The sequence below is a fragment of the Protopterus annectens genome, chromosome 14.part0 (assembly GCF_019279795.1).
Source record: "Protopterus annectens isolate FY-2018-M chromosome 14.part0, PAN1.0, whole genome shotgun sequence".
Taxonomy (NCBI): Eukaryota; Metazoa; Chordata; order Ceratodontiformes; family Protopteridae; genus Protopterus; species Protopterus annectens.
Window position 1 is genome coordinate 800819534 of NC_056748.1, and position 13652 is coordinate 800833185.

The following is a 13652-nucleotide window of genomic DNA, read 5'->3' on the forward strand; positions in this document are numbered from 1 at the left end:
ATGGTTAACTTTTCAGAAGTTGAATGGCCGAGACCATATGATCGACTTTAGAAAAGCCGACCATGTAAAAGAAACAGAAAATGCACAACAAACACTTACCCCCCCCCCCCCGTAACTTAAATATACCAACTCTGAGGTCGTGCTATAGTGCAGAAGGAAATTTTCCCATTCCGCACTGTATGGAGACAGCAGTTCCCCATGTTCAGCTTTTCGAAAGTCGATCATATGGTCTAGGACATATGAAAGCAGACTTTCTGAAAAGTCGACCATATGAAGGGGACTGATATATAGTCCTTGTCTTTTGGCCATCCCTTGGCTAGTACTTCCCAGGAAAGTTTCATTTATACTTTTTATGGGATTTCTCCAACACTTAATCACTGTGGAAGGTCTTTGAAGTCCAGTATGACTGATATGTACACACAATATCATTTGATGTGCAGACCTTTTCCACTGGATATCTATAACTTACCCACTGTCACAGTAAGATTGGATGAAATGGATTTTTCTGCAAGTAGGACAAGTTGCATAATTTTGTTCATTTTATTTATTTATTTATTTCTGGCTGTGCTTGCTCAGTGCACAGGTGTGAAACTGGAGAACAAAGGATCTGTGTGCATCCTTCTAGCCTGGCAGGTGGTGTCATGACATGTATTAGCATAAGGCAAATGTGTCTCTGTGTATGGGAGCCAGGGATTTCCCAAAAGTGTTTCAGCCTGGGCTATTAGAAGAGGAGGAAATCCCAGCAGTGATTGTCTGCAGAGCGCCTTCTCACAGACCTGTAATGGTGAACACATATCTCATTATTTTCTCCACCACTGCGTGTACATCTGAAGAACTGTTATATAAGACTAATGTTATTTAGAACCTTTGTAATAACAGTAGTTTTCCCCCTCCCCAGCAGAATGCCATTTGGCACTAGAAAAAGGAAGCTTTTCCTGTTCTCTGTTATATCTTGTTATTTGAGCCCTGTATAACTTTGTAAGATGCAGGAAGAGGAAAGAGTTTGCAGCAAAACGTCTTGTTGAGTTTGGCAAAATGGCATTGGTTGTAGTATCATATTAGAATCAGTTACGTGCTCAAAACCAGCTTGGCAAGTATACTGTGAATTAACTTGGTTCCATGGCACAAGGGAAAGATTCTCAATTGCATCGTAGGTGATAATTGTTCAGTTAGCAGCCGTGACATGGGAGCAGCCAGGCAGGGCTGGGGATGAGTGTAGGGTTGTGGCCTTTTCACTTCTGCCAGTGAAAAGTAAAGGGTTAAACACACTTAGGGACACACTTGTTGGTGCTAACTTCTTGGTAGAGACAAGGAAGCTCCCTGTTTGTGCCTTGGGGGTTGGAGCAGGGATGCCTGGAGGTAATACTTCAGTGTCATCCCATTGTACATCCCTTCCCTTTTGACTTTTTGTACATGCATTGAGGATGGGAATACTAAAGGAGAAATCTTGATCCACCCCAGTAGCTGTTTGAATGATTTCACCTTCCAGCCAACCCTTGAACCGGTGATGGGGAAGGAGTGGGCTAATTGGCTGTAGAGGGGCGGGTGACTTGACATAGTAGGGGCAAAGAGTGCAAATAAAAAGTATACTGCGAATTGGAAGGGGGGGGGGGGGACAAACCAAGCAACAGCTGTACAATGGTCTTGTATTTTGTACCTCTTCGTAATTATCCTATGGTCTTTAATATTTATTTATTTACTTTATTGATTTATTTAACTTTGGAGTCTGCATGTCCTCCCTGCGGTCGAGTGGGTTTCGAAAGACACACGTGCATGTGCCTTTGTTGAAGGTTGGGCATCGGGCTGGCACCTCGGCACCATAAAAATCAACTTCCCATAATTAGCGGACCGGAGTTCCGCTGTGGCGACCCCTAACAGGGTAAAGCTGAAAGAAAAACAACAACAACATTGATTTATTTAACTTTAACTGGGTAAAGCATACTGGTCCAAAACCATGGTTTTCAGCCATGACTTAGGCCAAGAGGCAGTAACAACTTTTGAAAACATTTGCAAAACAGTTTATATTCTGAGGTACACCTCAGCCTAAGCATTTACTTTCAGGTTGCATTGTAACCGACATTTATAGTAGAGCAGTACTGCATTTTTCCAACCTGTGGTAATAGTGACATCATGATTAAAAGTCCTAGTTCGCTAGTGAGAGAGTTGTTACATGTAGAGTACTGAAGTAGTTTAAGTTCAGAGTGCATTATAATTTGAGTACAAGTAAAAACAAAAACTTTTTATTTTTTTCTTAGTACATTTGTTTGTTTTTGTCACATTTGTTAACCATATAGGTTGGCTGGTAATTCCACCCTTTCCAGCTATGGCTCGGATTGACAAGCTTGCATAAAATTTATTATTTGCTGTGTCATGTACATTGGTTAACAAATATTGGTAGTCTGAAATGTACTGTCTTGATGTTTATAGTAATTTACACACATTCAGATACATAATTATTGGCGGCGATGTACTTTACTATTACATTTTTATAAACTGTTGAGAGTAATATATTCGTAAATACATAATTTGATAATTTGAGACCTGTAGTGGTAGATCATGCTACTCTAAACGTCAGTGTATGAACAGGGGAAGTTTGAGTTGGTGGTATCCTAGAGTATTTCTGTTTCTCCTCCTAGGTACAGGGGTATTATTGTGCATGAGTAACAGGAGTGAGGGGCATGGAGAGGGGACAAAGCCCCCAGTAGTAAAATACTTTCATTTTATTTCATAATGTTTTAACCTTTGCTGTAGTTGCCAATTTCATTTTATTGATTTTAGTTGTGGTATTTGCAATAGTGTTTTTTTTTTCACTATTAGTACAGTGCCCACAAGTGGTACATGTAAAAGAATTCTGTAATGATTAATAAGGGTGGTGATAGGAAGTAGAAAGATTAATTGGGCTTGAGTGTCTTTTTGTTTACAGTCATCTCTTACCATATGTAATGTTAGAGTTGTTTAAAGCAGTCTTAAATCAGTATTACTTAGATGATTGCTGTCGTTTGTGTTGCACTTAGAATGGCAGCAACATTTTGTTTACATTACAAAGCAGTTTCCAGGGTTGATCTTGAAGCTATGCTTGAAGATGCTGTGTGGTTATATTACAAAGATTATTGCTAGGTGTATGAGGCAGTGTTAAGAAATCCTTTTCTGCTCAGGTTACATTTGTTGAAGATCCGACTAGAATTGGAGGTTGTATTACGATTCATTGATTTAGACATTATATGCAGGTTAGGATGCATAGATTTTGGAAATAAGTTAATGGAAAAAGTTGTAAAGTAGTTTTGCTCTAAGTTAGTTAACATTTTCCAGTGATTTGCAGTACAATTTTTTGTACATATTTGAGCCTATGTATGTAGTTGACTGAAGTTTCAGCTTGTGTTGTTTTACACCATACTCCCTGGATTTTAGTTGGTAAGCAGTACTCTTTGTCAAGATGACATTACTTTTCTGCTTTACTTTTTTTTTGAGGTTGTTTGCTGTCATTAATTTTGGTTACCTTTGCTTACTTTTGTGTTTGCATGGGCTGTGAAGGAAAGTCTGTGTTATAAAATAATTTCATGTCATACTTGCCCGGGTTGTATTCCTTGCTGAAGTATGCAGACAAATGGTTGCCTTTCTTTTCTATTTTTTTTTTTAAATTCCTTTTCTCCTCCCTCCCTCCCTTGCAGGATTTGGACAATGGATCCCCTACCTAACTCCCTTCAACTCACCAGTGTGGTGAGAGCTGGGCATCTCCAGTCTAGGCAAGAGCCCAACAAGCCCATTTATTCCTTGATCACAGAGCCTTATGCTTCCATTTGTCCCCCCCCCCCCCAAAGTCAGCAGCCTGGTCATTAGGGAGCGAGCCAGTTTTGCCAGTCATATGGATGTCCCTACCACCTTCCCTGCAGGCAGGCTTACAAGCACCACCTTACATTGCCTCACAGGGTCATGCATGTATTTGCACTATTGCATATGCAGCTCCGCTTAGCAGCATATTTATATTTATTGCAGCATGGGCGTGTTAGACTTGGTATACAAGTAATAGCATACCCTCTAGTATGTGTAAACATTGCAATCAGTTGACCCCCTCCCCCTGAATGGGTAAGCCTGCATCAGCTGTTCACTTTCTTCCTCCATCCCCACCCAGTCCCTTCAGCTCTCGTGCTGCTAACTGAAAAAAGGTTTTCTGGGTTGCAGTCAAGGCTTTATTACTCTATTCCATGGGACTGGACGGTTATCTTTTTTTTTTTTTTAAATGGTCAAAATAAGTTGCATGTATGTACCTCATTATGAGAAACAATTTCATTATCAGTCTTAAAAATTGTGTGTTCCACAGTGTTCTGCATAGAAAGAGTTTGTTGCATATTCTTTAAGACTTTTTTTTTTTTTAACAAATATTATTGGTAGTCATAAATCATAGTAATTCATCAAAAGAATTGCTTGAAGTATAAAGTAATGCATTTTAAACTATGCCATGAACTGCTTAGCTAAAGTTATTAGTAATTATACAACTCCCCCCACCATTAATATTCAAAAAACGTGCATGCTGATTGGTCAGTGTACACGTTGTAAATCAGAGTTATAGTAATGGAAGAAGGTCCGGTCGCCCTTATTTTTTCCATTACTATAACTTTTTTCACACTGTTTCGCTATGTTAAACGAGTTTAACATATAGATGCAGCTTTAAAAAAAGCAACGGAGATTCTCCGTTGCTTTTTTAAAGCTGTCTCGCTATGTTAAACTCCTTTAACATAGCGAGACAGTTTAAAAGCAACGGAGATCTTGCTTTTCCGTTGCTTTTCAAAACTGTCTCGCTATGTTAAATGGGTTTAACATACCAAGACAACTTTAAAAACAGCGGAGATTCTCCGTTGCTTTTTAAAACTGTCTCGCTATGTTAAACCCATTTAACATAGCGAAACAGTTTGTAAAAAAGCAACAGAGATCTTGCTGTCTCCGTTGATTTTTTCAAAACTGTTTCGCTATGTTAAATGGGTTTAACATACCGAGACAGCTTTAAAAAAGCAACGGAGAATCTGCAAAAACAGTTTGTAAAAATCAACAGAGATCTTGCTTTCTCCGTTGCTTTTGCCCACAGTTCTGATGTACTGCGTAGGCATACACATGCGCAGTACATCAGAACTGCCGCAGAATACCAGACAGCTGCGGAAGGGCAGCAAGGAGGCATTATACAATGCCATTATTTAAGAAAAGTAATTATTTCTTTTCTTAAATAATGTCATTGTATAATAGCAATAACCCACTTCTGGGTTTGGGTAATGGATTTACCCATGGTTGGCTTTGTTTGGCCACTTGGGCTTCGCCCTATTGACCAAACCACACCAACCGTGGGTAAATCCAGCATTACCCACACCCAGGTGTGGGTTATTGCTATAATGTCCCACATTTTGGAGACAAAAAGTTGAGTTATTAATATGTAGATTGACGGTTGCCTTTTAGGAGTGTCCATAAGAATATATTTTATTTTAGTTGTGTTGTAAAATCAGTTTTAAGGGACCTTTCCAGTTTGACTTTTTATTCATTTTGCAGCTTTTTTCCCATCTGACTGATTTTCTGCTGATGTGCTGTAAGATCAGTATATCACCTTCATGTAATAGGAAAAGGTGTAGACTACTGTCAGTGTTTTTCAACAACGTTAGTGTTGTTCCTAAAACTGCTCGTTAGGCTACTCCCTTAGTTGTATATTGTAGAATGAATGTTTACTTTTAATAGCAGTCACAGAGTTTATGGGTTGAACAGTACTTGGAAAGTACTTATCTTGAAGTTGTTTTTTGTAAACTTGTGTTAAACGTAAAGACTGAAAGCAGCAGAAGTGATGAGATTTCTAGTCAGTGTCCATGTTTAATCTGTGTGTGTGCATACACACCATAGTGTCTGACTTGAGACCTTTGTCCACGGTTATCAGTGTATGGTTTGGCCCGAGTGATTGTCCTTGTGCTCTGCCCCATCTCTGAAGTAGGGCTGCAAGATTTGGATATGAGCACAGTTCATGTAACTGTCTAGTGTCATCATGGTAGTGCTAGCACATGGGTTGTAGTGCCACTTCTGCTAGTTTTTCTTTATGATCATAGTAACAGAATGTCAAAATCAACCATTTGTTCCCCCACCCACAAAAATCACAAGGTTTAATAGCTAGTGTCAAAGGTCAATCCTAATTGCAACATATAAGATCCTAACCATTGCATTTTTATTCATTTCCAGTCTTGGAGACGGTTTAATTCCCTTTGCAGTTAATTGCTTTTCTAGAAAACTAGCATTTTTCCCCGGATTGCTTTTCAGTGTGTGCTTGGTTTTATTGTGATTAATCAAAGACATTTTGTTTAATGTTGGTTGATGAGTGATTTCAGCTGTCATGCAGCCTTTAGCCTGAGTTGATATTTTTGACACTTTGTTGGCTTGTCTTTGAGGTAACATAACACATATAGCCATTCTATGAGGCTTTTATGTTTTTTTTTCCTGTGTTACTACCTTCATCTTTAACTTTTCTTTTTGTAGGAGTCGTAAAGGCAGTTTAGAGAGCGAGGGTTCGACAGCCGTTGTGCCCCATGAGTTAATTCGTACTAGGCAGCTTGAAAGTGTTCACCTTAAATTTAACCAGGAGTCTGGCACACTTATTCCACTCTGCCTAAGGTAAGTTTGGATTATAATTTTAACCAGGCTTTTAACAAGTAGTAGTAGTAATGACATCAAGTAACATTTTCATGCTCCTTGTGGGAGCAAGGTTCTAGAACTAAGGCATGTTTTTCAGAATTGATAATCATCATATTGAACGCTGCTGCAGTATCCATAGTTATATTGGTTATGTCTTGCCAAGAATAAAACAGCGAGCCAGCTTCCAGCGCTTCAGGACACCTTCCACAGCTCCAGACTGTCAGGCAGCTCCAGCAAAATTAACTAAAAGGCAAGCTTAGGTGCCAAGCCCTTCAGAGCTTTACTGCCACCTAAGAGTACTGTCCTCTGAGGCTTTTGAGGATTGACAGTTTGCTTATGCTGCTCCTTTGCTGGGCAAATAAGTTCTGATAATTTTGATTATTTTTATTAGGACAGGAAGAAATGGAAACTGATGATCCACTGTGGCGACCCCTAATGGGAGCAGCTGAAAAAGAAGACTGATACTTTCCTTTTCAGTTATTTTAAAGCTAAGAGTTTGTTTTAACAGACTGTTATGATACTGTACTGTACCTTTAAACAGATCTCTCGTTCCTTTCAGTTTTAAAGTTGTTTAAAGTAACTAAAGCACATTTTTTTGGTGGGGATATTTTGTTTATTTTACCTTGTGGGACTGGCATAGTGGTTAAAGTGCTTTTTGCTGTGTTTTTCTGGGGGAAAAGTAACTTTTTAAAGACCTTACTGGCATTTGCTGCTTTTTTCCTTAAGAAACTGCACCATTTTGGGCTTGACCATGTAACAGTCAATCAGTCACATGGTTGGTCCTTCTTCCAGCCACAAAAAGAAAAAGTTAAGCAAACAGCCTTTGCCACCACAACCCTGCTAGCAGTTTGATTAAGCTGCAGGTGGGTGATTTTGCTGTGGCCATTTGTTGTGCCTCAGGTCACTAATCTTTAACCCCGAATCCCTCTGGTGGAGCACCTACAGCCACTGTGGGTCAGGGGTTAGCCATGTCCTCTGTGGCTGTAGAGGGTTCCCCTCAGTGGTTAAGGGGGAGACATTCATGTCAGTTCTGGGAGAGGGAACAGGGAAGGCTTCCCTGTTTTTTTTTTCCAGAGTGTTCTGCCCATTGCTAGGTAAGCTGCTTCCACTAATAACAATGGTGGTCCCATGTTTTCTGTCAAAAGGAAGTGGAAAACTAGGCATTTTATGTACTCTTCCTCAAATTTCCTTAAACAGGAGTAGTTCACTGGGTCTGACTCAGAATTTAATTCAGGTCATTGATTCTTCTTGTCAGATAGTTTCTGGTAAAAGAAAGAAGAATGCTTTCTTTTCTCAAGAGATTCAATATTCTGAATCGGGACAGGAGGATGAAGGGGACAGATCGTGTTTTCTCCTCATATTTGTGATTCAGACTCTGAGGAGAGCTCAGTTTCTAATTCTCCCTTTGGGATTTCTTTCTCTGAGACCATTGCTAGAATGTACCATTGTTTTCAGTGGGAGAACAAAAACTATTTTGAGCTGTTTAAAAGAAGGAATTTCCGAAACATGCACCCATTCCTCCAGTTCTTTTTCCCTTGGAGGATGTGTGCATTACTGTCTGCAATTTTCCTGACAGAGTCAGCTGTTTACTCCTAAAAAGGCAGTTAGGATTTATAAAGTTTCTCAGTCTTTTAAGTTTCAATTACAGTCTTCCCAAACCTGATCCAGCAGCTATAAGTTTACTTAATCCTTCTGTTGCTAACTACTTACTGTTTCTGACAATGATGGCAAGATTATTCTTTGTGCCGGTCCCAAGCCCAGATAAATAGGGAGGGTTGCGTCAGGAAGGGCATCCGGCGTAAAACTTCGCCAAAACATTTCATGCAGTCACCAAGAAAAATTGTTATACCGGATCGGTCGAGGCTCGGGTTAACAACGACCACCACCAGTACTGTTAGCCTACAGGGTGCTGGCGGAAATTGGGCTACTGTTGGCCGAAGGAGGAGAAGAGGCAGAAGACATGGCTGAAGGCAGGAGGAGAGGAGAAAGGCTAGGACTGTGGTAGTGAGGGTTGGAACTTTGAATGTTGGCAGTATGACTGGTATAGGGAGAGAGCTAGCTGATATGATGGACAGAAGGAAGGTTGGTATATTGTGTGTGCAAGAGACCAGATGGAAGGGGAGTAAGGCTAGGTGTATCGGAGGTGGGTGCAAATTGTTTTATCATGGTGTGGATGGGAGGAGAAATGGCGTAGGAGTTATTCTGAAGGAACAGTATGCTGAGAGTGTTTTGGAGGTGAAAAGAGTGTTGGATAGAGTGATGTTTATGAAGCTGGAAATTGATGGTGTAATGATGAATGTTGTTAGTGCATATGCTCCACAAGTTGGGTGTGCAATGGATGAGAAAGAAAAATTTTGGAGTGAATTGGATGAAGTGGTGATGACTGTATCCAAGGGTGAGAGAGTGGTGATTGGAGCAGATTTCAATGGGCATGTTGGTGAAGGGAACAGAGGGGATGAGGAAGTGATGGGTAGGTATGGTGTTAAAGGAATGCAGAAGGTCAGATGGTAGTGGATTTTGCGATAAGGATGGACATGGCTGTGGTGAATACATATTTTAACAAGAGGGAGGATCATAGGGTGACATACAAGAGTGGAGGAAGATGCATACAGGTGGATTATATCTTATGTAGGAGGGCCAGTTTGAAGGAGATTGGAGACTGTAAAGTGGTGACCGGAGAAAGTGTCATTAGGCAGAATAGGATAGTGGTTTGTAGGATGACATTGGTTATCAAGAAGAGGAGGAGGAGTGTGAGGGGAGCACCAAGGATCAAGTGGTGGAAATTGAAAAAGGGTAATTGTGAGGTGGAGTTCAGGGATGAGTTAAGGCAGGCACTGGGTGGTAGTGAAGAGTTATCAAATAGCTGGGTAACTACAGCAGTGCTTGTAAGGGAGACGGCTAGAAAGGTGCTTGGTATCACATCTGGACAGAGGAAGGACGACAAGGAGACGTGGTGGAATGAGGAAGTACAGGAGAGTATACAAAAAAAGAGGTTGGCAAAGAAGAAGTAGGATTGTCAGAGAGATGAAGAAAGTAGACAGGAGTATAAGGAGATGAGGTGCATGGCAAAGAGAGAGGTGGCTAAGGATAAGGCATATGAAGCGTTGTATGAAAGGTTGGACACTAAGGAGGGAGAAAAGGACCTGTACCGATTAGCTAGACAGAAGGACCGAGATAGGAAAGATGTGCAGCAGGTAAAGGTGATAAAGGATAATGAGGGAAACATACTCACAAGCGAGGAGAGTGTGTTGAGGAGATGGAAAGAGTACTTTGAGGGGTTGATGAATGAAGAGAATGAGAGGGAGAGAAGGTTGGATGATGTAGCGATAGTAAATCATGAAGTACAATGGATTAGCAAGGAGGAAGTAAGGATAGCTATGAAGAGAATGAAGAATGGAAAGGCTGCTGGCCCAGATGACATACCTGTGGAAGCATGGAGGTGTTTAGGTAAAATGGCAGTGGAGTTTTTAACCAGATTGTTTAATGAAATCTTGGAAAGTGAGATGATGCCTGAGGAATGGAGAAAAAGTGCTTTGGTACCGATTTTTAAGAATAAGGGTGATGTGCAGAGCTATAGTAACTACAGAGGGATAAAATTGATCAGTCACAGCATGAAGTTATGGGAAAGAGTAGTGGAAGCAAGGTTATGAAGGGACGTGATGATTAGTGATCAGCAGTATGGTTTCATGCCAGGAAAGAGCACTACAGATGCGATCTTTGCTCTGAGAGTGTTGATGGAGAAGTACAGAGAATGTCGGAAGGAGTTGTATTGTGTTTTTGTAGACTTAGAGAAAGCATATGACAGGGTGCCTAGAGAGGAGTTGTGGTATTGTATGAGGAAGTCAGGAGTGTCAGAAAAGTATGTTAGAGTGGTACAGGATATGTACGAGGGTAGTGTGACAGCGGTGAGGTCTGCGGTGGGAGTGACGGATGCGTTTAAGGTGGAGGTGGGGTTACATCAAGGATCAGCTCTGAGCCCTTTCTTATTTGCAATGGTGATGGACAGGTTGACAGACAAGATCGGGCAGGAGTCCCCGTGGACTATGATGTTTGCAGATGACATTGTGATCTGTAGTGAGAGTAGAGAACAGGTGGAGGAGACCCTGGAGAGATGGAGATATGCTCTAGAGAGAAGAGGAATGAAGGTCAGCAGGACTAAGACAGAATATATGTGTGTGAATGAGAGGGAGGATAGAGGAATGGTGAGGATGCAAGGAGTAGAGGTGGCGAAGGTGGATGAGTTTAAATACTTGGGGTCAATAGTTCAGTGTAACGGTGAGTGTGGAAGAGAGGTGAAGAAGAGAGAACAGGCAGGATGGAGTGGGTGGAGAAGAGTGTTAGGAGTGATTTGTGACAGACGAGTACCTGTAAGAGTGAAAGGGAAGGTCTACAAGAGGGTAGTGAGACCAGCTATGTTGTATGGGTTGGAGACAGTGGCATTGACAAAAAGGCAGGAGTTTGAGCTGGATGTGGCAGAATTAAAGATGTTAAGATTTGCACTGAGTGTGACGAGGGTGGACAGGATTAGTATATTAGAGGGTCAGCCCAGGTTGGAAGGTTTGGAGACAAAGCCAGAGAGGCACGATTACGTTGGTTTGGACATGTGCTGAGGAGGGATGCTGAGTATATTAGGAAAAAGATGCTAAGGATGGAAGCTACCAGGTAACAGGAAAAGAGGAAGGCCTAAGATAAGGTTTATGGATGTGGTGAGAGAGGGACATGCAGGTGGTTGGTGTGACAGAGCAAGATGCAGAGGACAGGAAGAAATGGAAACAGGTGATCTGCTGTGGCGACCCCTAACGGGAACAGCCAAAAGAAGATGATGATGGGGGAAAGTGTGTGCTTCTTCAACTCTGATTTTCAGAAGTTTGTTTTCTCAGGCTCGTATGTTAATGCTTATCCTGACTAGTTGTGAAAGTATAAGGAATGTTTTCTTTGCAGTTTTTTCTTCTGATGAAAAATCTGATTTAAATAATTTTAATTTCTTCTAATGTTCTACTCATTGTATACAGTGTGTGTATGACTCTGCTACCTCTTCAAGGACTGTGGCTAATGGTACTGTTTTGAGAATGTTTGTTATGATTGCATTCTCAGAACCTCTCAGACAGTGTTAAAAGTAAGTTTTTAAATTCTCCCTTGGATAATTTTTGTTTTTGTTCCCTGTGCTTCAGGGGTGATCAAAAAGTGTGATGAAAGGAGGAAGCTGATGCAAGGAATCTGTAAGCTTTTGCAGCTCTCATTTTCCAAAATTTCCTAGGGATTTTGTAATTCCACCACCAGTTTTGGTAAAATATCAAAATAAACCGTCTCAACAGAACAGATGTTTAAAAAGAAATGGCAAAGGGGTTCCAGGAAGAATTCTGGAAACTGCAAACCAAGGACAATCCAATACGTCAGACTGACTGTTTAAGAGACGTTGCCCCTTCACCACCTTGGCACCCCCTTTTTTCTTCCAGAAAGTCTGCATCTCCATTTTTCTCTTTGACAACAGGTAGTTTCAGGTATATGGGTTCTGCAGGTCATTCATCAAGGTTATAAATGGCAATGGGAAGAAATTCCTATTTTACAGGGGGTAATTCCTCATCCTCCAGACCAGAATATTGTTTCCACCTGTACTTCTTGACATGCTGTCCCAGGGAATGATGGAAACAATTCATCTCTCCCAGGTTGGGAATGGGGTTTAATTCAGTGATGTTTTTACTGCCAAAGAAAGGAAATGCTTTGAGACAAGTTCTGGATCTCTTTCCTAAACCTGTTTGTGATCAGGCCCAAGTTTAAAATGATGTCACTTAACCTGTTACCTCCCCCTCATTTAAGTTTCCTGGTAACACTAGATTTAAAACATGCTTATCACATACCTATCCATCCGGACAGTATGCCAAAGCCTTTAGGTTGCTAAGGGTATGCCATACGTCACAGGTAAGCTGCCTGTGTACAGTGTCCAGACGTACCATCCTCAGAACTACTTTGCTAACAGTCCAAATGCCGTCTTTGGTCAACGGTTTGAACACTTAGTTCGTTTGCTGGTACACCAAGCCATTTTTCAGATAAGTGCCCCATCTTATCTTTTTTTTTTTCTTTTTTTTTTTTTTGCTTGTGGATTCATGTCATCCAGAAAGGGTAAATGCCTGTGTGTGAGACAGATTCCCCATAAAGATTGTCATTAGCAGTATTTTTGTCTTGCTGCTTCCCATGACCATACATCCTGTTTTGTTGGTCAGGCTTTCATCCTGAACAGCCTTTATAGTCTGCTTTCCTCTTTGGCCATATATTTAGAGAACCAACGTCTTAAATTTTATACATTATGGAAGGAACTTCCTTCTGCAAGGGTCAGCCATCCACGAAGAAAAAGGCCAAGAAAGCTAGGTCTGATTCTTTGGCTGTGCCACCTCTGCCAGACGTCTCTCTCCAGGCTAGTGAAAGCCCAGCCCTTTTGTTGGATTCTTCTGCCATGACTTCTTCAGAGGCCAGCACTGATCCAACGTCACGCACTTCCCTGGTGGCTTTGCCGATGTATGTTTTGGATGTTCAGTGGAAACCACGGTTGATTATTAATGAAGGGTCCTAGGGGTGTTCCTCAGATTTTAGTTGGGGAGGAGGTTCTGAATACTGTTGTCGACTGCCGCATGGGAGTCTAAGCCTTCTACGTTTCATAAGGCTGACATCCCTTTAAAGAAGAAACAAAAAACAAAGCATGTTTTTCCTGCTCCTAAGGACCCTCAGAATGACTGGCAGAATTTCACTTATGGTTTGTTTAGAGCCCTTATGGCCTTGAAGCCACCTCAAGGTATTTCTGTTTCAGTTTCTACATGGTCATCTACTCCTCTTAAGAGACCTAAGGAACAGGATTCCTCTTTGGAGGAGGGGGATTCCAATGAGGAATCCCTTGTTTACTCTTCACATATTCTTTCTACATTAGACTATGGTTCTGAGGAGGAGTCCACTAGCCCCGACACACTTTTTAGGAGATTTTCTTTGGGGACGCAATTTCCTGAATG

At 41.2% G+C, this 13652-nt stretch overlaps 1 protein-coding gene across 1 annotated transcript in view; it reads left to right on the plus strand.

Moving 5' to 3' along the window:
* The window catches only part of SUFU (SUFU negative regulator of hedgehog signaling), a 1639861-nt gene that overhangs the window by 1332318 nt on the left and 293891 nt on the right, over positions 1-13652 (plus strand). The window contains exon 9 of the mRNA XM_044056544.1: positions 6499-6633. Coding sequence (XP_043912479.1) covers positions 6499-6633 — 135 coding nt within the window. The remainder of the gene's footprint in view (positions 1-6498; positions 6634-13652) is intronic.